This window comes from Anolis carolinensis, chromosome 2 (assembly GCF_035594765.1).
Source record: "Anolis carolinensis isolate JA03-04 chromosome 2, rAnoCar3.1.pri, whole genome shotgun sequence".
Classification (NCBI taxonomy): Eukaryota; Metazoa; Chordata; class Lepidosauria; order Squamata; family Dactyloidae; genus Anolis; species Anolis carolinensis.
In genome coordinates, this window is record NC_085842.1 from 247,108,986 (window position 1) to 247,135,293 (window position 26,308).

A 26,308-nucleotide genomic window follows, 5' to 3' on the forward strand; every position below is an offset into this window, starting at 1 on the left:
CCTTTAACTTCTTTCAGCTATGACTAAAAGCAGAGGATTGAATTTTACACCAATACTATAGATTAGGAGACTTGATATGAAGAGGGAGTTCCTGCAAGGGAGAATTAACAATTTGGTTTGGATTTCTTTGGGAGAGAGGGAGAGATTGTGCCTCTGAGCCTTGGAAATAAGTATGTGCCAATAAGATGAGAGCAATATTTAGTTTTTACAAAAGGAGTTATAGAGTGTTCAGGCTTATGGAAAATGATGCAGTGGGCACCAGCAATTTCTGTCCTAAAAATCATGTGAGAGAGATAAGGACCAATTGCTAGGTGGAAAGGAAATAACACTCTACATGTATTCCGAGAAATTTAATGAGTACTGTTAATAACATACATATATTCCTGCACTCTATTTTAAAAAATGGAATCAGAGGAAGAAATAAAATGGGAAGAATATTGTTAGTTTCCAAAACCACAGAAAGGAAGAGCAATTCATTGTGTTTGAGCAAACATTTTATTCCAATCAAATAATATGCACATGTGAAATTAAACAATCAAACCTTGTGATTTTTGCATAATAAATAAAAACAATTTGAACCTTCTAGAGACTATTGAAAGTCTTCTGAAATGTATCTGGGGGCGATTTCTTCCACCAGCCTCCACTTTTCTTATTATTTCTACTTTGATGGCCAAAGTTCTAGATCTACACTACACACATGTGTGCTTATGCTGAATTAGGATTGCCTGTTGTCCTCTTTTCTCTTTGTTTTATTGTTCACACATACTTGGTAGCTGATTATGGAGACAGCTGCTGTTTACCTTGTCTGTTGGATGTAGGGGCATGCTGCTACAGTAGCTTTGGTTAAAGTAGAATTCTGATCTTTTGTATCTCAGTCTTTGTTTTTTGCATTGTTAGCTGCTGTGATGCTGCTGCAATGTGATATTGAGACTATCTCTCTCCAAACCCTCCCTTACCATCCTATCAATGCTGGTGCTGTTTAAAAAAATCTTGATTGAAAGAAGATGATGAGGTGCAAGAGGGAGGGTTTGAAGAAAAAAATATATCTGTAAAGATACAAGGTGTCATTTCTACAGACTGTAAATGTGCCATAATATTTTATATGTGTGGATACACAAGGAATCCCACTTTTCTGACAGATTAGTTGAAAAATGGAATCCAAGTTTTTTTTGCCTTGCAAATTAATTTTGGCCATTAAACAACATGACTAACACACTATATATCACTTTTGAATGTGTGAGAAAGCTAAAAGATCTATTGCATGCATTCAGAATTTATTTTGGGAGACGTCCACTCTTTGTGAAACAACACATATGCGTGCAAGCTGCCTCAAGGAAGATTTGTAGGCAAAGAGAACTAACAAAAGAGTGGACTCTGCATTAAATTAATGGAATTTGCAAGTGTTAAAGAGTGAGTCATCAAAAAGCTAGGAATCAGAAGGTGAGGGAAGTCTTTATATTCCAACCAAAGCTATTACTTATGTCGTTGGCTAAAACATTGATAGCCGTTTCTCAGAAAACAAGTAAGTAATTTCTGTACATTTTGCTCATATCTTTGATCTGTGCGGACTGTTTTCCAGTGTGTTAGCCTGCATCTTCCATCATCCCATAGTATGGGAAATAGTAAGAAATTGAGAGCTATTGACTTGAGGGAGTGGGGAGAACGGAATTAAAGCTAGAACTCAGTGCCCTCTAATCATAAAAATTAAGACTGTGAATAGTACAGCTCTCCAGAAGTGGTTAAATGGTGGCTAGAAACCAGAATTCAATTACTACTGGAGGGCTACACACTGTTCCTACCACTGGTGTAAATTGTCACAAACAGGTATAGGTTAGAAATCGAGTATAGGCTGAGTATCCCTTTTCTGAAATGCTTGGGACTAGAAGTATTTTGGATTCATTTGGATCTGGGGATACTATTATTTGTATACATGTACTATTATTTACATATAGTAGCAGTTTGAAAACATGCAAATGTGAGTAGATCAATAGGTACCACTCCAGTGGGAAGATAACAGTGTTCCATGCAGCTACATGACCTTGGAGGTATCTTTGGACAACGCCGCCTTAGAAATGTAGATGAACACCAACCCCCAGAGTTGAACACGACTAGACATAATGTCAAGGAGAAACCTTTATCTTTACCTTACATAATGGATATATTGGAGATGGGACCCAAGTCTAAACATAAAATTTATTTATGTTTCATATGCACCTTATACCCATAACATGAAAGTACTTTTATGCACAATCTTTTTATGATTTTGTGAATGAAACAAAATGTGTGCACATTGGCCCATCAGAAAGCCAACGAGTCACCTTTTGGGGGGGGGGCGTGGGGGGGATTATCAAATATTTCAGATTTGGGATTTCCACATAAGGAATGCTCAACCTATAAATTTTGGCAACAGGACAATATGACAACTCTAATTGAACACGAATAACATAAAACATACTTTAATAAAGAGGCCCGGCAAATGTTGGGTAGACATACTTCATATGTGCACATTTTTAATTTAGTTTTTTAAAATCATCTAGCAAGTGACAACAAATATTAACATGTTCTCCATAGTTCCAGTGTTCTTTGAAGTAAATTGCCATTTGATCCCCACCTTTTCCTTTTTACACTTCCCAGATAGTCTTTTTGCATCGGTGCTAAATATCCAAGGCAGTAATGATAAATGATGTGTGTTCATTGCATATATTCATTCTTTTACTATATCAACATACTTTATTGGAATCAGGTCCCTTTCTATCATGTTTCCAAGCTACCCAGTGATGAAAAGAAGGGATGTGTCATCCATGTTTATGGCCTCATCCCCTGCAAAACCTGCAGAACAAAAAACTCAGATGTACAAATTGAAAGTGGAATTTTGGCCACATTTTTGATCCGAAGCTCAGTGTGGTCCGTGGTAGGAGCTTGGATCATATGGTGTATTTATTTTATTAGTTTATAACATTCATACCTGCTTTTCTCCCAGGATGGGATTTACCTGTACTAAGTAAAGATAGATTTAACAAAAGGGAAGGAATAACTTCTTTGCACTGTACAGTGTCTGAATGCAGCCTTGCTTACACAGGAAAAGCAATGCTGATGTATCTCTTTCAGATAGTGCTATGCAACTCACAGTAAATACAAGAATGTGTCTCATCCCATTATCTTTCTGAAGAAAATATGAAGGCAATTACAGCTGTAAAGTATTACTTAGAAGGCATGTCTGGCCTAGTATAATGCTGGATACGTGACTTTATAGCACTCCCAGAGATTCCAGAATTGGTTAATGCCAGGCAAACAATAGCATCAGTTCTAATTTACTCCCAAAAAGAAGGATATACCCTTACGATATTGGGGGGTGGGAGTGGGGTACGGTGGAGGAACACATTTTTCTTTCAAGATGTAGGGGATCAGCTACTTTTATCAGCTCTGTAATGTCTTTCCAAACTGTTATTTAGTCTGTGAAAATGATAGGCTTGTCTTCATACCTGCAGCTGCTGGCCAAACCCATTTGATCAGGGACTTTGAAGTGCAAGTGGTGCAGACAGCCAAATATCAGCTGTCTGGACTGTTTCCACATGGAAATCCTTAACAGCACCACTGAATTTTGGCTTGCTTTAATCTTGAAGTGAAGGGAGAATTAACATGTGTATGCATTTTTAAAATGTTGAATGTACCTTCCTCCTACTCATTCCCCATCACGAAAAAGAAAGTTTTGAAACATTAAGAGCAAAATCAATCATGGGAAATTAACATAGGCGCTGTAACCTTGGGTGGTAATCTCTTTCTCAGGAGTGAAAAAAAATAGACTTTTAACATATTAGACTATTTTTAAAGAGTTCTTAGTTCTTCCTATCCTTTGAAGAATGTGGTGAAATAAGGACACTGCTCGGTCAAAGCAAGGATTTCTAATGCTGATTAATGCATATTTTCTGGAACTTATCTCAAAATTACAGAATTACAGCACTATAGCAGAATATAGTAAGACGTAAACATCTTTTTATATATATGACACAGTCAGTGCAAATGTTTTCTAGTGTTTATATAAGCAAAATACAGGCTCAGTGTTTTAAACAGAAGGAAGGTATACTTGGGGAAAGGGGATTCAATTGAAAGAGGAAAACTTCTTAAACAGTGGAACCTATTTCAGACTAGACTTCTGCTGCTGACTGTATCATAGCCTTTTTGTATTCTTTGATTAACAAAGAGTGTGGAATTAATTCCTTACACCCTTCTATGATTTACTTTGAAAACTTTGAGTAGGAATAATGCCAAGATGAGTACAAATGAACAATGGCATTCAGGGTGTACCCATTAAATCATGTTTGCAAAATTACCTTTTTGATTCTATGTCCCAGAGACCAGCCAACATGGTCTAGTAGCAATGCTGACTATGCAATTCCACAAGATATAGTCCAAAACATAACACTTATATAATCTGATATGATCCATCTCTTTTCAACCTGCTTGTCGTGACATCATATGTACTTTTCTGTTGATACTTTCAAGCACAGAATTAGTTAAGACATGGAAAATTGTGCAGCCTTCTTGACACAGTCACTGGAATCAATACAGTATTACTGAGTTGACACTTGTATTTTTCAATAATGTGATTGTGTTTGTGTTGATATGAAGGTTAGAAAAATAAATCGAGCATGCATCTGTGGATCAGCGGTACATCTGATTTAACATCAGAATAATGCACATGGGTCTTTTTAGCTACTCCAGGCAGGTCAGGTAGAATTATTACTTCAAATAAAGGTGTTGATAACAATGAGAGGATAAAGAAATATTTCATAATGGTAACAGTACTGTTTATATTTTGCAGTTAGCCACTTATATGGATTTGGACTGATGGATGCTGAAGCCATGGTTCTGGAAGCAGAAAAGTGGACAACAGTTCCTTCACAACATGTGTGTGTTGAGAACACAGATCGGCAAATCAAGTAATTCTTGTTCAAGACATTTATTGATTCCCAATTTACTTCCTTAAAAAAAAGTCTCTCCTGACCCTAAAATTGGCCTGAGATTAAAAAAAAAAGTGGTAAAATTCTTCCTTTGACACCTTGTGAGAACAGTTAAAAAAAATGGGGGGGGGGGGCTATAGGGCCTCATCCTAAAAACAGCCCTAAGGTCAGCACATGGCCCAGTGGCCATACTTTCACTGCCTCTTCCAACTACTACTGTCTTTGGAGAAATGGTGCAGACAACCCCCTGATCCTCCAGCTGTACAAAATTTCAGTTGGGAAAGTTGCAGCACATCCCTATTGATTATCCATTAAGGAAAGAGTTGTCTAAGTTCATTTGCACAATCCATGATAGAAATCAGCTTTAAAAAGGCTGATAGGGATTCGTTCATCAGTAGTTCTACACAGCTGTCCCAGGAATCCCACTGATCTTTAATTCTGTAATCTGGACCCTGTGTCTTCAGCTTTTGTAGTCTCTGGGCATGTAATTAGGAACCTATCTACTGAATGGCTCCAAAACACTTTGAGAAGGCATACACACATGTACTGGTATATTCATAGACTGTTTCCAGACTTACAACTGAATTTATGGACATTGAGAATGAAGCACCAGTTCTCCCCTGTCCCGTCCATGTGTTCATCAGTTATCTGCACATTATTAAAAAGCAGGCAGCTTGGGTCATTGATAAAACCTTATTATTTTAGTTACTTGCTTCTAAGAATACTATTTTTAGATATGTTAAAAACAAATTATAGTGAAATAAGAGCTCGAGTGGGGTTACATTTCTGGGTAAAGAGCAAGTATTTCTGTATAATTCTGTACCATATTTATTTATTTATTTATTTATTTGCTTTATATGCATCATTTGTCCTGGAGTAGGAGACAAGGCTACACATAAAAAGAATCAGCCTAGCACTAACATTTTAAAACACAATTAAAATAATCAAATTAAACTAATAAAGTTACATGTTACATTTCTTCTAGAGCTTTCACTGATAATTTATTTGCATGAATGGTAAAAAATAAAATCAGTGATAAAAATTAGGAATATTTTGGTGTTTTATGGATTACAAAAGTACCCATTATAAAGATTGAATGATTTGTAATCTGAATATATACAAATTTCTTTGAATTAATTGTTGATTTTATCTAATAAACACAAAACAAATATTTGAACAGATATCCAAAAATTAATAAAATACTCTTTTCAGCATGATCAGTATTGAATGTATAATTTTTCATAAAAGTCATTTATGAAGACCATAAATATTTTTACTGTTTCTGATACAGAACAATACGACCAGATAATATTCGTAATGGACCAGATAATGGGGTTCGCTCAATATATGAAGCTACTGGCTGCGCGGATAATCCAAATCACCATGTAGTCTATCTGGAGCATGTTGTAGTGCGCATCACTATTACACATCCCCGAAGGGGTGACTTGGCAATTTATTTGACTTCTCCTTCTGGAACAAGATCACAACTCTTGACTAACAGGTACAACAGTTATATGTAACTAATCAGAGCTGCTGCTATGAATATCTGTAGAGACTGGGATAATCCGTTATCATCAGCATTATGTGAAATAGATTTTGTCAGATCCTTGAGGACTGAGATACAATCTACACATTCCACAAAAGGTGATTCTGATCCGGAGTGGAGTAACCTGGATCAGCGCTGCCAGCTCAAAGCCCAGAACGACAGGGTAAGTGACTTCCTAGGTCCCTGGGCTGCCCAAGACCAAGAAAAGTGGAATGGCTGTTCAAACAGCCACAGCCACTTCCGAATAGGAAGTGATCAAACTGTTCACACTGCTTCCATTCAAGGAACCTCCAGACCATCCCTGTGTTTAGCAGCTTTCTCTTGCATTAAGATAAATGGATCCTGTGTAGATGCCATGGACTCCATTCAGTCTTACACCAACTCATTTGTGGCCCGAGATCTCTGCAGAATACAGAATGTTTCAGAGACATTATTATTGTCACTTTTAATCGCACCGGCCTTTATATATCTCCTTCCAAAATTAGGATGGCATAAATGAAGTTACAGTGTGGACTTTGTGAACAGAGTATTTCAGATCTAATAATGTTATGAATATTAGTTTAATTTGTTAAAATTTCTGTTTGAATTGAATTTTGAAACGGAATGTAAAGAGCTTCTAACTGGCCATTTCAGGAATTTTGATATTTGTAATATTGTTTTCTGGGAGCGATCCAAGTTTAGAATTCCTTACTACTCTATGATTTTGATTCATACATTCAGGAATATATCAATATCAGATTAACTCATTTGAGTGTGAATAATGCCGCTTTTATCAAGACGACTGGCATTTTTGAAAATTATAAAATTATAATAAGCACTTTACCACGGAAAAGATAGATAATTCCCTTTTCTCTCCTCAGCAACATATATCAACCTTTAAAAAATATGGTTGATTAATCACATGCAGTCTTTCTCCGGCTTTACTTTATACTTTACCTAATAATTCCTTTCCTTGTATTTTACTGCCCAGATTTGGCCAATTCCCTTTATAACCTAAATAAAGAGGAAAGAACAATTGGTTGAGATTGAGGCCAGAAAGTATTAAACCAAATGAAGATGAAAGTTGAGAGAATAAGAAAGTGATATGATCTCATCAAAATCAAAACATTTCATAAGGGACTCAGATTATATAGTTTCTACAGAACGGGAAAATTCAGGGTGCCGTTGATTTGTATAGTCTTATTGTCACATTGTTTATAAACTGTGTGGAACAGGATATCCTTTCATTTTCAATTGGTAAATGAATACCTGTAGTTGTTTTCTTCCAGAGTAGAGATTTCTTCTAGCTTAGCCATTTTTTTTTCTATACATTGTGTTTTATTAGAGCATATATATATAGGTGGTACCATGTCTTTACATTCTTGATATGGATCCAGGACATAAAGCAAAGACATAGGCGAACATGAAATGTATGCTTGTTGGACCAGACTAAATCGGTCTGTCTACCAGTCTGTACCGGGTGGTCAATTCTATAACTCTGAAAGACCTAGAAATATGGTATATGTTTGTTTCCCACCAACTAATACCAAGACACATGCTGACAAAAATACTGGAAATAATATATACAATTGTAAATCTTCAGTAGCAGTTTGGAAGCTATGAGCCATACATTCTTAGGTATCTTCATTCTAGGAAGCATTATGTTTGTGTTGTAGTGTAGTCCTGAAATGCAAAGATTCTCATCATTCCAGCATTGCCTTCTCAGGGTTTCTCAACAATCAACATATTCAAAAGTATTTTCTAATATTCTTTCCTTTCCCTACAGGGAAGGAATAAAGTTTTACTGTATTTCTATCATAGATGTTATTATTTTTCTATTTATTATCTTAGATTAGGGGTCCTCAAACTAAGGTCCGGGGGCCAGATGCAGACGTCCAGGGTCATTGACCTGGCCCCTGTCCTAAACTTTAGACGTAGGGTTGACCTAGGTCTACCTGGTCTTTGGAGGTCTCTTTGCTTACCTATGGTCTTATGAGATCATCTAGATGGTCTTTGGAGGTCTCTTTGCTTAGCTACGGCCGTATGAGACCATCTAGATGGCTTTTGGAGGTCACTTTCCTTACCTATGGTTTTATGAAAACATCTAGATGGTCTTTGAGGTCCCTTTCCTTATCTATAGTCTTATGAGATTGTCTAGATCAGGGGTCCCCAAACTAAGGCCCATGGGCCAGATGCGGCCCCCCAAGTCCATTGACCTGGCCTCTGTCCTAAATTTTAGACTTAGGGTTGGCCTAAGTCTGAAACGACTTGAAGGCACACAACAACAACCATCCCAATTTTGAACTATTTCGTTATAGTCCGGGCCCCCAACAGTCTGAGGGTCTGTGAATCGGCCCTCCGCTTAAAAAGTTTGAGGACCCCTGTCTTAGATTATGCTGTTGGAGTCCTGCTTCTACCTCATGAAACTGTGTCCACATATTTACTCATCTTGTGTCAGTTTTTGTGATCTCTTGCATCGTGATGGTATTTAATAATAAAAAATAATAAAACTTTTTTTATATCCTACCTTATCTCCCCGTGGGGACTCAGGGCGGTTTACAACAAGTTGTGGCAAACATTCAATGCTGTACAATACTAAACAAATAGCAAACTAACCGAAACAATATAAGATTGTTATCTAATGCATACGATAGATACCCTGAACATAATATGTAATCAATATTTTAATAAGCATTTGATAAAAATTTTCCAACTAAGAGTCCTGAAACAATGTAGTAGCAACTAAGCTAAATTCTTATGGTTGCAAAATAGCTAACAAGAAGCAACTATTTATTTTGGCAATAAAACCCTGAAAAGTCAAACCCTGTGAGGGATGGCTGAGGGAGTAGGGCATGTTTAACTTAGAAAAAAAGAAGGCTGAGAGGGAACATGATAGCTATGTTTAAATATCTAAAAGGATGTCAGGTTGAGGAGCTTGTTTTTCTCTTGCTTTAGAGAGTAGAGATGGAGCAGTGGATTCAAATTGCAGGAAAAGATTCCACCTCAACACTAAGTGCTATTCAGCAATGGAATATGCTCCATCAGAGCATGGTCAAGTCTCCTTTTCTAGAGGTTTTTAAGCAGAGACTGTTACGGGTTTGTAGAAAAACAAACTGCGTGCAGTCCTGTCCAGACTTATCCAGTCCTTTGTTGTATCCACAATGAGCAAAAGAAAAACAAACCACAAAAATGGAAGAGAAAATCAAAAATTTACTCTTAAGTAGCAGAGTCAAAAATCATAATAAAACGTCCAGCAACAAAACTCACATAAAGTCTCTGGCATTAAATTCATGCATCTTCATAGTAGGCTCTCAGCAAGCATTCAGTAAGTCCCCCAAAAGACATTGCAAACATTTCCCAGATATACCCCATTCAGGGAGTGGCTCAAGCCTGTTAGCCCTGATTGTTCCAATTACTCAACCATGAGTTGTAATTAACCAGGTGTTTTTCTCTTAACACACACTTACACAAGTAGTGATCCCACAGAAACTTAGTCACATAGATGCATATACAGTAATAGAGACTGGATGGCCATCTGTTGGGGGTGCTTTGATTGTGCTTTTCCTGCACTGCCAGGGGTTGGACTGGATGGCCTGGATACTCTCTTCTGATTTTATGATTCCATGGTTCTTCATTTCAGTCCTAAGAAACATTAATGAACAATATGTTCCAAAAATGCCTAGCAACGTGCCCACATTTGCTTACAACATGAATTTGTAACAACAAAATCCCAGGGACCTGTAAAAGATTTGTTTTAAAAATCCTTCTAAGGGGAATATTTTTCAAAGGGATAGTGGAATAATCACTATCTGAAAAGGAATAAAATTTTCCTAGGTATAAACATTGCTGATTAAGCTGCAGAAAAGCAAGTTATTCTGGGGATAAGTGCAACCTGTGTTACTGTTGAGGCCTGGTCTGAGGAGGAGGTAGACCCTTTGGTGGTGGAGCCTTCTGCTCCTGAATTGAGTCTGAATTGGATCCCCCCAGTCCTGCAATGTCTCAGGGAAAAGGTAGCTCTCCTCTTTATAATGGGAATTGCCTTAGACAGATATGCATTTAGTGAAAATGTTTCCCAGGAAACACTGCCAGAGGCTCTTCCTGACCCTGAGAAGGAGATGAGGGAGGTGAAAGATGCTGGATTGTTGCCTATAACTCAGCGCCTCCAGTTATGGAGAGATAGTGCCAAGGAAAGGCAATTAAGGTTTTCCCAGCATTTGAAAGTTAAACAAAGGAATCCCAGGTATTAGACTGATGGTGTCTCCATGGGAACAAATTTGGTTTCTAAAGTTAGCCCATTGAGTTGTTCTGTGTGAGAGCAACTTTGAATTTTCAAGGGAAAGTCACCTTTTCATGTGCTCCGTGATAGGAGCTTCTGGCCTTGTTTTCATGTCATGTTTTCTTCCTTGGTTTAAGGAATCATATTTTGGATACAGTTCTTTATCTAAGTTTTATGGATTTTTGGCTTCACTTTCCATATTAAACTCTGTGGTTTGTTGCATCAAGAATATTATGACTGTCACCTATATTTTGGAATGATTTTTGAAGCCAGTATTTGGGATGTACTTCTACTTTTGCCTTTCATGTATACCTTGGAAATACTTTGCTGTTTTGTACTCTGGAGTGTACTATTGAACTAGTTTTTTTCTATAGAAAACTCTTTTCTTTAATAAACTTTAAATCAGTTGATAGATTCCTGTGGGCTGAGCTATATTTGGACTGATTAGCTTTTCATTTTGGGTGAAAAGATGTCACATAAGTGGGTGGGCTGCAATAGTTTGCAGTTAAAATGACTACAGCACAACTATATATGAATGAAAGTTGTGGTTTTTGCTGTCTTACAAGGAACTGAGGTCTTTCAAAATCTATTAGTCCAGACTTTACAAAAGAAAAATGTATTTTAGGTGTAATAAACCTGTGAGAAACAGGTACTTAATGAGGAATGGTACAATGGAAGTGGGTCAGAGCTATTATGATATGATTCTGATTATCCTGAGAGCATCTGATAATCAATAGTTGGCGGCAGAGTTCCTGATGGGACTTTGGTTTGGCCTGACATAACCATTCTTCTGATCTACTGTGCTAATATTTTCCCCTGGAAATAGTGTGTGTTTAACATTGGAATGACATTGGAATAAGCAGCAGCCATTACTGGGTTTGCAAGTTTAGTGGCTAAAAGCTTTTGACTAATTAGTATCTAGAACTGAAAGTTTTATCCAGCTAACAAGCACATTGTTTTTCTTTCAGCCTGCATTTTTTTTTCAGTTTGCACTGTTCTTTTCTATGGTTTTTTTTTTTTGAGAAATGCACTTTCATCTTCTAAAAAATTTCCTCCCCGTTCCTAATTCTGTGTGGGTTCCTCTTCTATCCACCTTTTGCTGCCTCTGTCTGAACTAGCTGTTGATGAGCCTCCAAAAGGCTCTGAGTGTTTCTGGTGATATAATTGACAGAAAAAAGTTCCTGTTGTGATGAATTAACATCACTCCAAGCAGGAAGGAACTGAATGAAAAATAAATAGGTTCTGTAGCTCTGGGGATCCATATGTTGCTAGAAACTATGAGGCAGCCAGAGAAAGCAGAAGGGGGAAAAACATTTACTTTTGTTTCTTTCAAGCTGCAATGTAGTGCAATATAATCACGTTTTGTGGGAATATACCTTTTGGTTCCATTTCATATGTGTCTAATCAGAAGTGACTCTTATCAGATACTAGCATATATAACCAGCAGAGGGAATCCCGGTGACACACTGGGCTAAACCCTTGTGCCAGCAGGACTGATGACTTGAAGGCTGGGTTGCTGACTTGAAGGTTGCCGGTTCAAATCCAACCCGGGGAGAACACGGATGAGCTCCTTCTATCAGCTACAGCTCCATGCAGGGACATGAGAGAAGCCTCCCACAAGGATGGTAAAAACATCAAAACATCTGGGCATCCCCTGAGCAACGTCCTTGCAGCCGGCCAATTCTCTCACACCAGAAGCGACTTACAGTTTCTCAAGTCACTCCTGACATGAATACACACACACACACACACACACAGAGTGTTGCTTGGGTGTTAGAGGGGTTGTTGTCCTGCTGCCTTCCCTTCCTCCTCCTTCCCATTCCTTATAACTTTTCCTCTTTCCTTTTTCTTACTTCCCTCCTTTCTTCTCCCTCCCTCCCTCCCTTCCTTTCTTTCCCTTCTTTTGTTCTTTCTTTTTTCCTTCCTTCCTTCTTTCCTCCCTTTCCATTCCCTTTCTCTTTTCCAGCCGATTTCACAATGTCTCCAAGGCAACATTGCTCTTTCTTGTCACTTGCCCTCCTCCCCTCCCTCCTCCCCCTTATACTCATGTCACATTTATTTCTTGGTGACATCACAGAGGGCCACTTCACCCAGCAACAGCCTTTTGTGGTACAGACATACTTCGACTTTTAAAGAGAGAGATTGCTGCTCAAGTGCATGGACATAGGTTGTGGCATAACTCATTCAAGAGGGGATTCCTTTTTTAAAAAGATTACTATTAGTTTCCTGATGTTTATAGAAGTAAATTACATGGTTTTACTGTACCAGACAATTACATTAGACAATCAACAGGCAATAATCTCTACTTTTCCAAATTTATAAAATTTTGAATATAAGTTTTTTAAGCTTTGTCCAAATACAGTGCTGCACATTTGATCAGGAGTGTAAATTGTAGTGAAACTCTGGAGAAAATTGCTGTTTTCTGTCCTCGGAGAACAACAGAGCAAGCAATAAAGTAAATGGATGGAGCAGACAAGAAGGATATAAACAACAGGAAATTAATATATTGAAACACACACATTTCATTTCCTGTTGCCATAGCTCTGCTTTATCACATAGGTTTATTTTCTTGAGCAAATTTAGACTGTTGCTGTAAGCAAACACGGTTGTATGACACAAATCCAATGTATCAAAAGATAAGATTCAACAAAGGGTTCATGTATTCTGATGGAAAACATGCTGCCTATCAAGAATCAACATTGTCTTCAGTTAGAATGGTGTCATATTCAAAAGGTATGGTGTAACTGGAAAAATGAACTAAATCAGTAAGATAATGTTCATCATTAGGCTGCATTGTTTAAGAGATGTTTATATACTGAATCCTGGGACAGCTGTGAAAATAATCAAGTCTAGGTGACAACTTCTGTGGGGATAATCAAAGAGTCTTTAAATGGAAGACTAACAAGAATATCCATGTTGACAATTGTTCGAAGAGATTTCTGAAGAAACTTCCTTCTTCAAATAGGGTAGGAAGCAATTAATGTTTGATTCTAAAAAGGGGAGAAAAACCCAAAATCGGAATAGTTTAGCATTAGTAAAATCTACCTAAGAATACTAGATAATATATTTCCCAGATCCTTCGGCATAATATATATATATATATATAAAAGGGTAATGAAATTTCGGCCTAGGACAAAACAACAAAACTGCACATCCCAGAAACACTAAACTTGGCAGCACAACCCCTCATCCATGCCTCTACGTTCATACAACAAAAAGAAAAGAAAAATAAAGTCCTAATTAGAGGGAGAGGAATAATTGTTTTTATCCAATTGCTGCCCGTTAGAAGGCTAAGCTCCGCCCACTGGGTCTCCTAGCAAACCACTCAGCCCAGCGGACAGGCAGAGTTAGGCCTCACTTAGGCCTCTTCCACACTGCCTATAAAATACAGATTATCTGATTTGAACTGGATTATATGGCAGTGTAGACTCAAGGCCCTTCCACACAGCTATATAACCCATTTATAACGTACTTAATATAAGGGAAAACCTTGACCCTTTACCTTAACTACCACGAATTCCTCAATACTTTATTTCCCATACCACCATACTTCGCCACAGCAACGCATGGCCAGGCACAGCTAGTAATAACAACAACAACAACAACAACAACAACTTCTTTATACCCCGCCACCATCTCCCAGAAGGACTCAGGGCAAGTGTCATAACATATAAAAATAGATCACATAATATATTAAACAATGACATCAGTTAAGATAAAAACAACATATTACAAAAAAAGTCCAGTTTAAAAATAAATAAAGCCCTATGTCTAAATCTGAACTTTCATTCCCAATCCTCAGTGGATAGGAACATAATTTTCCCCTTTCATTAAAGTTAAGCATGTTTTTTATTTTATTTTAATGGTACACTCTAATGATCCATGATATCATCAGGACTTTCCCTTGCAATATCAGGGCTCACCTCCTTTGACATTCATTCATTCATTCATTCAATGAATCCAAGTTTTGGGCCTGAAATCTCAGAGCCTACCTTCAGTAGAGAGGTAAGAAAAGTCATGATAAACCAGCAAGATGGAGGCCACCAAAAAGAGAAAGTAGGAGAAAGCTAAAAACGAGAGTGGACAGGTTATGCGTCTGAATAGTTGTGGATTGAATGTGTGTAACAGAGAGAAAGAGGATGGTGACAGGTTGGGCAGGGCAAGGGAGGGAGAATGTTTGAGGCCGATGTAGAAAGGACAATATTTGTCTATATTTTGATGCACTTGCAGTGCCGAGGAAAAAGGAGCAGTTTGTGAATGTATGTGATTCTATGCATCCATCCATGTCGTCTTGTCTATTTGCCTGGTGGGTATATGGATTTTTGTGCCTATGAATGTATGTAAGAGAGATTGGGATTAAAGAGAGCATGAGAATATAAAATGTTATTTCAAAGAAAATGCTTTGCGTGTTAGGCAACTGCACCAATCCTTTCCTTCAGCAAATCTTTGGGGCTAATTTCTTGTTCTTGGTAATTTGTCATGCCTATTTTTTTATTTGTCCAGGGCTGTTTTTCAGTTTGTTAAATGTGTTCATGGCCCTAAATGAGGTTGGAGAACCTTTTCATTGTATATTACAGCTGGATTAATGGGCTAATACACATTGATCTGGAAGTTGTGTTGCACCAACATAAGAGAAAAACATGCATATATATGTAAATGTTCATATGTGTTTTTTTCTTTATCCTTTTGTTTTTTGATTCACATTTGTACTGGTTTTATTAAAAGGTTGTTTGACCATTCCATGGAGGGGTTTAAAAACTGGGAATTCATGACTACCCATTGCTGGGGTGAAAAAGCAGCTGGTGATTGGATTTTGGAAATCTATGATACTCCATCACAGCTGAGAAATGTCAAGACGCCAGGTATGAATTCCATTATTTTGTTTGTGATGTAACTTTAGGGTTAAAGTGGTAGAAAGGTCTTGTATAAACTAGACCTTTTCATAATTTTACTTCTTTATTTTTAATGGGGAAAAAATTAAGTTCTAATGGCAAGGTTTTGTTTTCTGATTGAATTCTTACACAAATTTATCAAGTTGTGAGGTTTTGTGGGTTTATGACTGTTGTTAGAATTCTCCTGGAATCTTCCCACCCTTCATTTATTTTTTATATATTCTTGCAGTGTATTTCCCTTCCGCCTCTCAAAGCACATTTTCTGATAGTCTCATGTCAGATATTGCAGTTTATATCTCCTGTTCATATTTCATATGTCTACTCTGTGGTTTAACTGCTCAAAGACTAGCTGAAACGGCATTGTGAGAAAATGCAATGTTTATACTCCACCTATCCGAAAAGTGTTTTCAGTGATGTGATACCCTGACTAAAAAGCAGCTTCAAATGTAAGATATCCAAGTTAAAAATCTTTGTTCAGTTAAGAAGCTCTCAAAATCCCTCAGCAGGTATTATTAAAATGGTTCAACTCACCATACACACTGAATTTTGGCTCCATATAGACTTGTAGTCCCCACATGTATAGCTAAGAACATGTTTTTGTTCTTCCAGTCTCAGAAATCTTGTTAATTTATTCTTTATTAGACAATTTAAGTGTCCCATCCCTTCGCAAATACCCAGACTGACTAACAACAGTGAAACACAATCTAGAATCTAACATTAACCATTTCAGCAAGCACACAATAAAATCCGGATTTAAAAAATGGCCATTGAACACAGAATTTTTTATTTAACATTCACAAGAGTATACAATAGAAAAAGTAACTCTTATTTTTTATTTGTTACTGACTCCATGGGATTTAACTAATAAAAGATCTTTCCAGAAATTGTAGTGTGTGCTGTATATACTCATGTATAAGTCTAGAAATTTTAGTCAAATGATGACTCAAACGACTTGGTGAACTTATCTATGGGTCAATGTAAGTATTGTATTAAATATTTTGAGAAGAGTGGCAAAAGGCAAGAGCTGAGTCTGTCCTGGGATAACCTAAAAGAGGGGATCACTGCTCTACAAATTGCAGGAGAGAAGATTCCACCTGAACCTTAGGAAGAACTTCCTGACTGTAAGAGCTGTTCAGCAGTGAAAATCTCTGCCTTGGAGTGTGATGAAAGCTTCTTCCTTGGAGGCTTTTAAACAGAGGCTGGGTGGCCATCTGTCAGGGTACTTTGATGGTGCTTTTCCTGTATGGCAGGGGTTAGACTAGATCAGTTCTCAACCTGTGGGTCCCCAGATGTTTTGGCCTTCAACTCCCAGAAATCCTAGCAGCTGGTAAACTGACTGGGATTCCTGGGAGTTGTAGGCCAAAACACCTAGGGACCCACAGGTTGAGATGATCCATGTGGTCTCTTCCAGCTCTATTATTATATGATTCTATTATTATTCTACACTAAAATGCAGCACTGATTGTTGCCTTTTTGAATGGGTGAGGAAATGGAATACAGAATAAGACTATATCCACAGATAGCAGAAAATATTAGAAACATTAGGCATCTGTAGCAAAGCAGGAGATGACATCTAGTATCTATTTATTTTATTTAAGCTGCCATTATCAGAAATAGGTGTTCCTTCTCTGCAATTTCTGCCATTGTAGAAATTTTGATTGGAAATGTAAATCTTCATTTATTTCATTGAATGAAAGAATGCAAGTGTTTTCTCTCTGCTATAATTTTGAGAGATTTTTTATGGTGTTTCACATTTTTTTATTTTTTACCAAAAAACGTGCAAAAGAATAGGAAGTTGCACAAAACCCAATGTTTCACGCAACTTTTTGCACAATGTATGCTAGATTTTGCACAATAATATTGTGTTTTGCCTACAAAAAAGCCAGAGATTTGAAAAATATCTTATAGCAACTGACCAAATGTTTATTTTACAAATGAGGTTTCTTAGTATATTAAAATAGCCTTCTCCACTGCGAATACAAATTTTACTGAGTATACTTTACACCTCTAGTGTTTACATCTCTGCTCATCCAGCTTCTGTAAACTGATACTCAACGGTGGCATAAACCAGGTAGAGATAGATAATTCAGCATCATACCGTTAGTTATTAGTAATCCAGACCAATGTGGCAATATTGAAATTGCTTGTTGTAGTTGGCAGGTATATCCAGTTGAGAGTTGGGTGAGGATAATTAATTCTTTTTGTTCATAGGATGATGGTGTTATTAACAATAACTATCAGAGTTTTATAATAATTAAAGTTGTATTTTCTATTTATAGTTTAAATTCCAATAAAACTTTAAGATAATAAACAGAGATAAACTGTCCATATATTCCATCTAGGAAAATTGAAGGAATGGTCCTTAGTACTTTATGGGACATCCATTCAGCCTTATTCTCCAAGAAATGATTTCCCAAAAGCTGAACGAATACGTTCAAGTCCAATAGAAGATCCTACGGAAGATTATGGAGCTGATGATTATGCAGGTAACATTAAGCATTATCTTTCAAATATGCCCATCAATGTATTTGTGCAAAACACCAGGAGGTCCTTTGGAATATGTCCCAGTTCAGAAAACTTTGGATAATGACTGAAGGCAGGCAGTGGACCAAACCAGCTGCAGATCAACAGGAGCCTGTCTCAAGGACATTGAATTCCCCTTAATAGTTCAGTTTTTGTTTTCTGAGCTGCCAAGTCAAATACATGAGAAAGCCAAAGTAATTTCTAACTTTTACTGAGCAGTAATAGCTGTGATTTCTATTTTATTTTTATCCTTTTTATTAAAGGTCCATGCAATGCAGAGTGTAGTAAAGTAGGATGTGGTGGGCCAGGACCAGACCATTGCAATGACTGCCTACACTATTACTACAAATCTAAAAACAACACACGGTAAGAAGACAATATGTTGCCTATCACACATCTAAAATAAAGATAATAAGTTGTAACTTATTTGGCAGCCCAGTTTGAAGGGAGGCAGAATTCTTTGCCAGGAGACATTTACTAGGCATCTCCATTTTTAGTGCTGCAGTTTGTTTAACACAACAAACAACTTTATAATTAGCAGCAGTAGGCTTGTTACATGAAAAGGTAAATATTAGAGCTGGATGCCAATGGGATTTCAAATTATTATTTATTTTATGCAGCTTCAAGATAATGGAATTTGGTGATAAGGCTTGTATGCGTGTGTGCATGAATGTACTCATTATCTCTCCAACTTCTACTCTACACACACACACACACACACACACACACACACCAGCCTGGCATCCTGCTAGTGACATCCACAGATGTAAGTTCTTCATACATTTGCACATGACATTCTTGGTTGTTGCAGAAGTTATAGTTCGCTCTCTCCCCAGTGACCCATCCCCCCCCCCCCAATTTCTGAGGGCTATCATAGAAGTGTCTGTTATGTGCCTGTAGTCAGACATGAAGTCATTTCATCATCTCATGAGGCCTCTGAAGATGTCAGTCAACCATAGCAGATGATTTAATCATTTCACATCTTGCAATGAGAACATAGCCAAATGTTTCTCGATATTGTAACCTGCCTCGAGCCACAAGGAGAGGCAAGTTAGAAATAAAATTATTATTATTATTATTATTATTATTATTATTAGAGCCCCCATCCCCACCCCCTGTCTGCTCTCTGCCAGCCATAGAATTGCCAGGAATAGCTGACAGGAATGGTAAGTGCGGAGATCTTGAATGACCAGCATGTGGAAGTACTACCTTACACAAATGAAAACACATTTCATATGGTTGTGGAATAGATTTAAATTAACAAATTGGCAGATAGACAATACTTAAGCTCTTCTACCAATCCATATTTTCTCCAACCTCATGATTTTTTTTATTTTTCAGGGATTTTGAGTTTTAATAGTTGTGAGTACATGTAAAATTTCACTAGAGTTTCACAGCCTTCTGCATAAGCTCTAAAGCCCGTGATAGATAACGGGTGTACCTGAGGCATCCAAATGACTCCTCAAGTAAACCCAGATTAATGTAAACCAAATTGGGTTTTCCCTGTTTACTCCATATTAATTTAACACCTACAAAGCTAAGGTCCAAGTCTTTGCAGGTTCTGGGTCCATGAGGATTGACTCCCAGGACTGCTTCCACAATCAATCTCCACAGCCATCCCGGTTCTTTGGGCTCCTGGAGCCCGAAGGAGTGGGAGGACGCCTACACCTTCCCTGCAGCCCCCATCCCCCCCCAAAAAAAAATTACATGAGGGACATTCCCCCCCCCACACACACACACACACACCTCCTGACGCATCATTTTCAGACATCAGGAGGACTTTATAGAGGGGCCTGCACCGCCAGCAGGCTCCTCAGGTAAGTTTGGAGTGGAATTAGGGCAGGGGCTGGTTAGATGGCATCTAACCACCCCTGAGGGAAAGCCTGAGGTTTTGGGAGGGGTGGGGATTGAAACCTCGGAGAAAGCAGGAGGTTATCCCTCTTCCTCTCAGGTTTTAGTTAAGTGTAGAAGAGCCCTCAGCTGAGTGGAAAAAAACTGCTCACACTTGAAAAGAAAGTTCGGAAAATGTTTCCACTTGCCAGTGCCATTCCCGGCCCTTGTATATCCTGATCATGCCCATTGTATTATGGCAACTAATTTCACTGTGTATTGTATACACGGCTGTTCGATATTCTGATGTTTTATTGAAACTGTGTTTGTAACTGTTTTGTTATTTTGTAATGTTATTATTTTGATTTATGTTTTTACCTTGATTGGTCATTTGTATTGTGTCTATGGGCATTGTCCCATATGTAAGCTGCCCGAGTCCCACTGAGTTGTCACTACATTGTGGCAGACACATACAATGCTCCCCATTTTTTCTACACAGTAGACATATAACCTAGTAGAATTTTAAGGATTCCAGCATGATTCAGGGCCGTTCTACACTTGACTAAAACCTGGGAGGAAGTGAGTTTAAAAATGCTTCCTCCCAGTTTCAGTCCCAACTCTCTCCCACAACCCCAGGCTTTCCCTCAGAGAGTGGTTAGCCATCCCCCAGCCCCCCATTTCCTCCCCAAAACTTACCAGAGGGGGCTGATGGCAGCGCAGCCCCCTTTTCACAGTCCTGACATGAGAAAATGGTGTTTCAGAAGGTGGGGTGGAGGAGTGATTTCTCTCCTCCCCCCACCTCCTGACATCATTTTCAAGTATCAGGAGGACTGTGAAGAGGGTATATAAACCTCCCTTGCTTAATTTTTTCCAATATACCTCACAATCTCTGAGGATGCCTGCCATAAATGTGGATAAAACGTCAGGAGAGAATGCTTCTGGAACATGGCCATACAGCCCGAAAAACACACAACAACCCTGTGATTCCGGCCATGAAAGCCTTTGCCTACATATGAATGCTATTGATTAATATCAATGAGATGAGACCCATTGTTGAATAGTGAGCCAATGTGAAGGTATATCCCATTTATTCAGTGAATCTAACAATAGGCTTTAGGACTCAAGAGTGCTGCACCCAGACTGAGGAAAGTTATAGGAAGCATGATTCCCATTCTCCTATTTTTCAGCAAAATTGATAGTGCTGCTTACAACCTAAAGAGTTCTGACAATTTGGAAGCACAGTATCTGAAAGACAGCCTTCTGTTACACTAACCTGATAAGCCAATTAATCTTCTGCAGTTCCTAAGAAGGATTTTCTCTTAGTCCTGCCAATATCTTTCAGATCTTTCCCTCACTCCTGCCATAGTCAGACACATTTGTCAGGTCCACAAGAGCAGGGTTTTTTTAGAGTCTGTACTAAAACTGTGAAACATCCACTTCATGATGCCTTGCAGGCAATGCCTTATTTTATTTGGACAATCAGATTGATTGGACATGCACTTAGCCTGCCAAGTTGACATAATGTTTTTCAAAAAAAAAAAAAAGGATAAAGAAAATTAAGGTTCATTTTAGTATGTTTTAATGCGACCTCCCTTGGTATCTATCTTTTTAAATTTAATTATTATGAGATATATTTAGAAAATGTAATTTTTGTTTATATCATGCTATGTAAAGCTGCATTATACAGTGAAATAATAATGGATAATAAATATGGACTCTTATATGAATGAGGTAGCATTTTATTTTTTCCAAAATCTGACAGTCTTAACCATTGTACAATTAGATATGCCTGGTGGAATATAAGAAACATGTATCCAGGAATACAATAGACATAAAGCAGAGGAAATTGGTTTGCACCACCTTGGTTATAGTCTTGTGTTTTCATAGATAAGCCACCCTCTTGGTTGAAAAAAAAACCAGTTTTCTGGGTGGGTTTTTTTCCCCTGTCAAATTTGTTGATAACTTGGGTTGTCTTTTATTGTCTTGAACAATGTAGCATCTGTGTTCCCAACTGTCCACCTGGTCACTACAGCGCAGACAAGAAACGTTGCAAAAAATGTTCACCCAACTGTGAAACTTGTTTTGGAAGTCACAGTGATCAATGTAATACCTGTAAACCAGGTTACTATATCAATGAAGAGTCTAGGAGTTGTTTCACTAGCTGCCCAGATGGATTTTACCTGGATAATAGTAAGTTCTTTTCATTAATTATTTGTTAGAATACTGGAAACTGCTGAAAATTTTCATGCTGACATTCTGTATTGTGAAATGATGTTATTTATTAAACAGTTTATATACTGCATTCCTATTCAGCTTGAACACCAAATAGTTTATAACAACTTTTTCAATAAAATAAAAAGCAGGTAAGAATAACATTTTAAAAACAGCAGCAATTAGAGGAGAGGTAAGTATAATAAATTCATCCATCACTTAATCTAAAAACCTAACAAAAATAGACTTTATTTTTTGACAGATCTGGTTGAGAACCTTTCTGAAACAGACCTGGCAGAATGGTCCACAGCAACTAAATACACCTTCTCACATCCTAGGTCACTTTGTATTTGCTATTATTAATCAATAAGCTATTATTGAATATACTCTCTGAGTAGTGAAGTTACTCCATTTGGACAGAGGAGTAAGCTTTTTTCTCTGATCCAGTCTTTATCTGAATTTTAACAACTTTATGCTTTATACATAAGTATGTTTTGTTTCAAGATGCCCCATCTCTAAACTTTCAGCAACAGCAATGATTTTGTGTTGGTAAAGATGCCTGTTTGGCCCTACAACTACAATAGCTGCAAAAAAAAACTTTGCCAGCAAGATAGCAGAACATTCTTGGTAGCAAAAAAAGTACTCAGACTAGAAGGGCCACCAAACTTCCTGATGTCTAACAGCCGGTTACCCAACTCTAGTAGTGTCTTATGCATCTGCAACCTTTCTTTTTCCAGATTTCTATTTCTGTCTGTTTTTGGTAATAAGCAATAATTTCTTAATTCACCTTGATTTGCTGTTTAGGAGCGCTCTTGGAGAAAGCTTATCTGTGTTTCCCCTAAGAATACTCACCTAATTTGCACAGGTTGGCATATTCTCCTCGATGATATGGTGGCACTTTTATTCTATTGCTGAACAGAAGTTATGGCCAAGATCCTGTATCATCTGCCATAACTTGAGCAATGAAGCTCTGTCATGGCAGTTATTTCAGCTGATGCTACCCCTAAAAACCAAAGTGAGCTCAAATATCTTTCTCTTAATCCAGATGATATCATAACCAAAGGTTTCCAAGGTGCTGCAGATTGAGATGCTGGAAAATGAAGACTGGGGTAGCTTCCCTATCATGAGGTGCATTGAAACAGGCAACTGGAAAGTCTCCTCAGGGTCCTGCCATGGCTACTTGTCTCAATATGCCCTGTGACTGGAATACCATTTACAGTGCCATATAAATGCAGTTTGAAACTTCTTTATGTGGTCAGTGTAGACTCATAGAATGCAGTTCAATGCAATTAAGTCTACACTGACCATATAATGCAATTTCAAACTGCCTTACATGGCAGTGTATATAGGATCCAAGAGAGTGCTGCATTGATAATTTCCCAGCACTCTAAGCTGCAGTGCTTTGAAAATCTTTTAGATAGGAGACTGCTAGGCTTCACAGATAAGTTACAAAAGACATGCTTGGTTGTTCATAATGACAGTGTCCACTTTATGATCTTGTAAATGCTGAACATGGTGCCAGCCAATATTCATAGTCAATCATAGTGAACAGGTACTTGGAAATTCAACTGTCTTTTTCTCAAACAAAAATGCAGATAAGTTTGTAGTTTACAGTATTCATCAATCGCCTAAAGGTGTAATTATTTACCAGTTTCATTCTTGAAGCAAGCAATGAGTAATTTTGGCTATTTTCTTCCTGCTGCAAGGAAGCAATTGAAAACAGAACCATTTTGAAGACTATTCATAATTGAGGACTTACTCTGTCCAAGGTGAGCACGTGGAAGGGGGTTTTTTTTTGCAAGAAAACAGCAGTTTTGTTGCCAAAAACCCCCATCCCACATGCAAAATTTGGCCTTCACAAGCAATATTTTATGTGCAGCAAACAGCATTATTGGCATAGTAAATAATCTTTCTGCATTGAAATATTGTTTTCAGTTCACAAATGCTTGCAGAAAATATTGTAGTTGGGGACGTACCACCTCATCAGATGGGCAAAATTACCTGTCCTACACTGATTTCCCCCCTCTTCAGGCATGGAGCTCACCGGCTCCCATCACATGGCATTGACCTACTTCTAATGAGGCTCCTTGCCTGAAGAGGGGTGAAATTGTTAATTGATTTAAATGTGTTGTTGACTTTTATTGAATTTGTTTGGGCATTGAATTTTACCAATTGTTGTAAGCTGCCTTGAGTCCCCTCGGGTGAGAAAGGCGGGGTAAAAATGTTGTAAATAAATAAATAAAATAAGTAAATTGGTGTATGCAGACACAGGAACAACACAGGAAACTTCCCATGTTGCATTGAAAACAATGGGGGGAAGACAGGCGGTGATGCTTCCCCCTGTGGGATGAGGTGAAGGGGAAGCTGGGCGATGTGGGGCGACAGGTTCCCTACACCCATCACAGGGCCTTACCAGATTCGCTACGATACATGGCAAATTGGGGGCTTAATGTGATATGCTCATTATTTTGTGCAGACTTTGCAAAATCATTGTCTTTCCCAGGAAACAGTATAAAAAGTATTTTATCTGCAGATAATGTTACTTGCTGTTTGAAAATATTTTTAATGGACAAAAAATGAATTATGAACAAAGAAAATCTTGAAAAGTGGAGATTTTCATCAGTCCACAATTCTCATCACCTGACACCTGGTTTTTGTTGGTGTTGTTTAATATTCTCATTGTTGTGCCATTTTTAGTCTGCATTTTCTCCAGGCCAGGACCTTAACAATGATATTAACTTTAGAATGATATCTGGCCTCTACATGCTTGCCCAGATGTACAACATTCACTTCCTCTGAGAAAGGTGTTAGAGGAAGGCAGTGATCTACCTCTAGCAGAAAATATTGGAGTTTTTTTTCCCTATGTTTCACAGAAAAAGGGTCAATTCTGATTGGAGCTCAGGAGCAGGAAAGGGGAACGAACCTGTGCGTGCTGTCATTGATCTGTACATTCATATCTCGATTTGCAATAGCCTTGTCATTCCACCTACAAATAATACTATAATTCTGCTTTTCCTTCCTCAATTTTTCTGCTCAGTTTTAATACCATTTTTGGGTAATATATAGATTTGAATTTCTTAATGAGGATGGACCGAAAGATGTCTTTAATATCCATATAATACCTGCAATTTCTTTTATCTATGTCCAACAGTATATGTTCTCTCTAGGCATATTCTAGGTCCTCCAGTGTGATTCTGTGGCATTCCTGAACAAGAAATCCTTTATTTTAATAGGGTTTGCTGTTATTCACCGCAAATTCTATTAAAATATTCACAGTTTTGCATATCTACGCAAAGTCCAGAAGCATATCTTTGCAGATACACGAGTTGTACTGCATGTGCATTCTAATTCTTTGCAGAACAATGTTGGTGAATGCCATCTTTTGTAGCTTTAAACTTTACTAGCATTAAATGCATAAATAGGTAAACAAAACAAATTATTTGTAGAATACTCAATGATAATTTGTATTCAGGAGGAAGAGAAAACAAAGTCTTAAAATTCTAAAATATAACTTGTTATTTTGGCAAAAGTGAAAAGTGCTACTATAAGTCAGCCAAAATATATTGTGCCAAACTAGGCTTTACTACATAGAATTTTCTTTCAATAAAATAAATTTTTGGATATACAGACATAATTGAAATTATTTGAAAAATGTTACTTTTGTTGCCTTTTAACTCCCATTTATGGGATCAGGTTAGAAAAAGCAATAAGCAAAGAGACACATCCATAACATTTAATTGAATGTTGTTGAACTATTTTTTTTCCTGAACTGCATTTCTTTCTCTTTCCAGATAAGATTGTCTGTCGTAAATGCAGTGAAAACTGTAAGACATGCACTGAATTTCAAACCTGTACAGAATGCAGACATGGCCTAAGGTAAGGAAATAGTAGTTTAAATTCTACATGATAGTCAAGGAAGCATCTGTATATATGAACAGGCAACAATGAACGTTGCATAATATCCTCATTTAACCTCAAATAAATGTGATACCATTTTATCATATAGTTATATGTTATCCTGAATAATATAATTAAATATATGAATGAAAAGACTGAATTGGAGCAGATTGAAAAACAAATCCCCATTCTT

General features: G+C 37.5%; 1 protein-coding gene across 2 annotated transcripts in view; it reads left to right on the forward strand.

The window, feature by feature from the left end:
• Window positions 1-26,308, forward strand: part of pcsk5 (proprotein convertase subtilisin/kexin type 5) — a 352,794-nt gene that overhangs the window by 239,715 nt on the left and 86,771 nt on the right. For both annotated transcript variants that reach the window (XM_062972004.1, XM_008103279.3), the window contains exons 11-17: window positions 4,823-4,940; window positions 6,253-6,462; window positions 15,488-15,624; window positions 17,997-18,140; window positions 18,441-18,543; window positions 22,004-22,197; window positions 26,010-26,094. In XM_062972004.1, coding sequence (XP_062828074.1) covers window positions 4,823-4,940; window positions 6,253-6,462; window positions 15,488-15,624; window positions 17,997-18,140; window positions 18,441-18,543; window positions 22,004-22,197; window positions 26,010-26,094 — 991 coding nt within the window. The remainder of the gene's footprint in view (window positions 1-4,822; window positions 4,941-6,252; window positions 6,463-15,487; window positions 15,625-17,996; window positions 18,141-18,440; window positions 18,544-22,003; window positions 22,198-26,009; window positions 26,095-26,308) is intronic.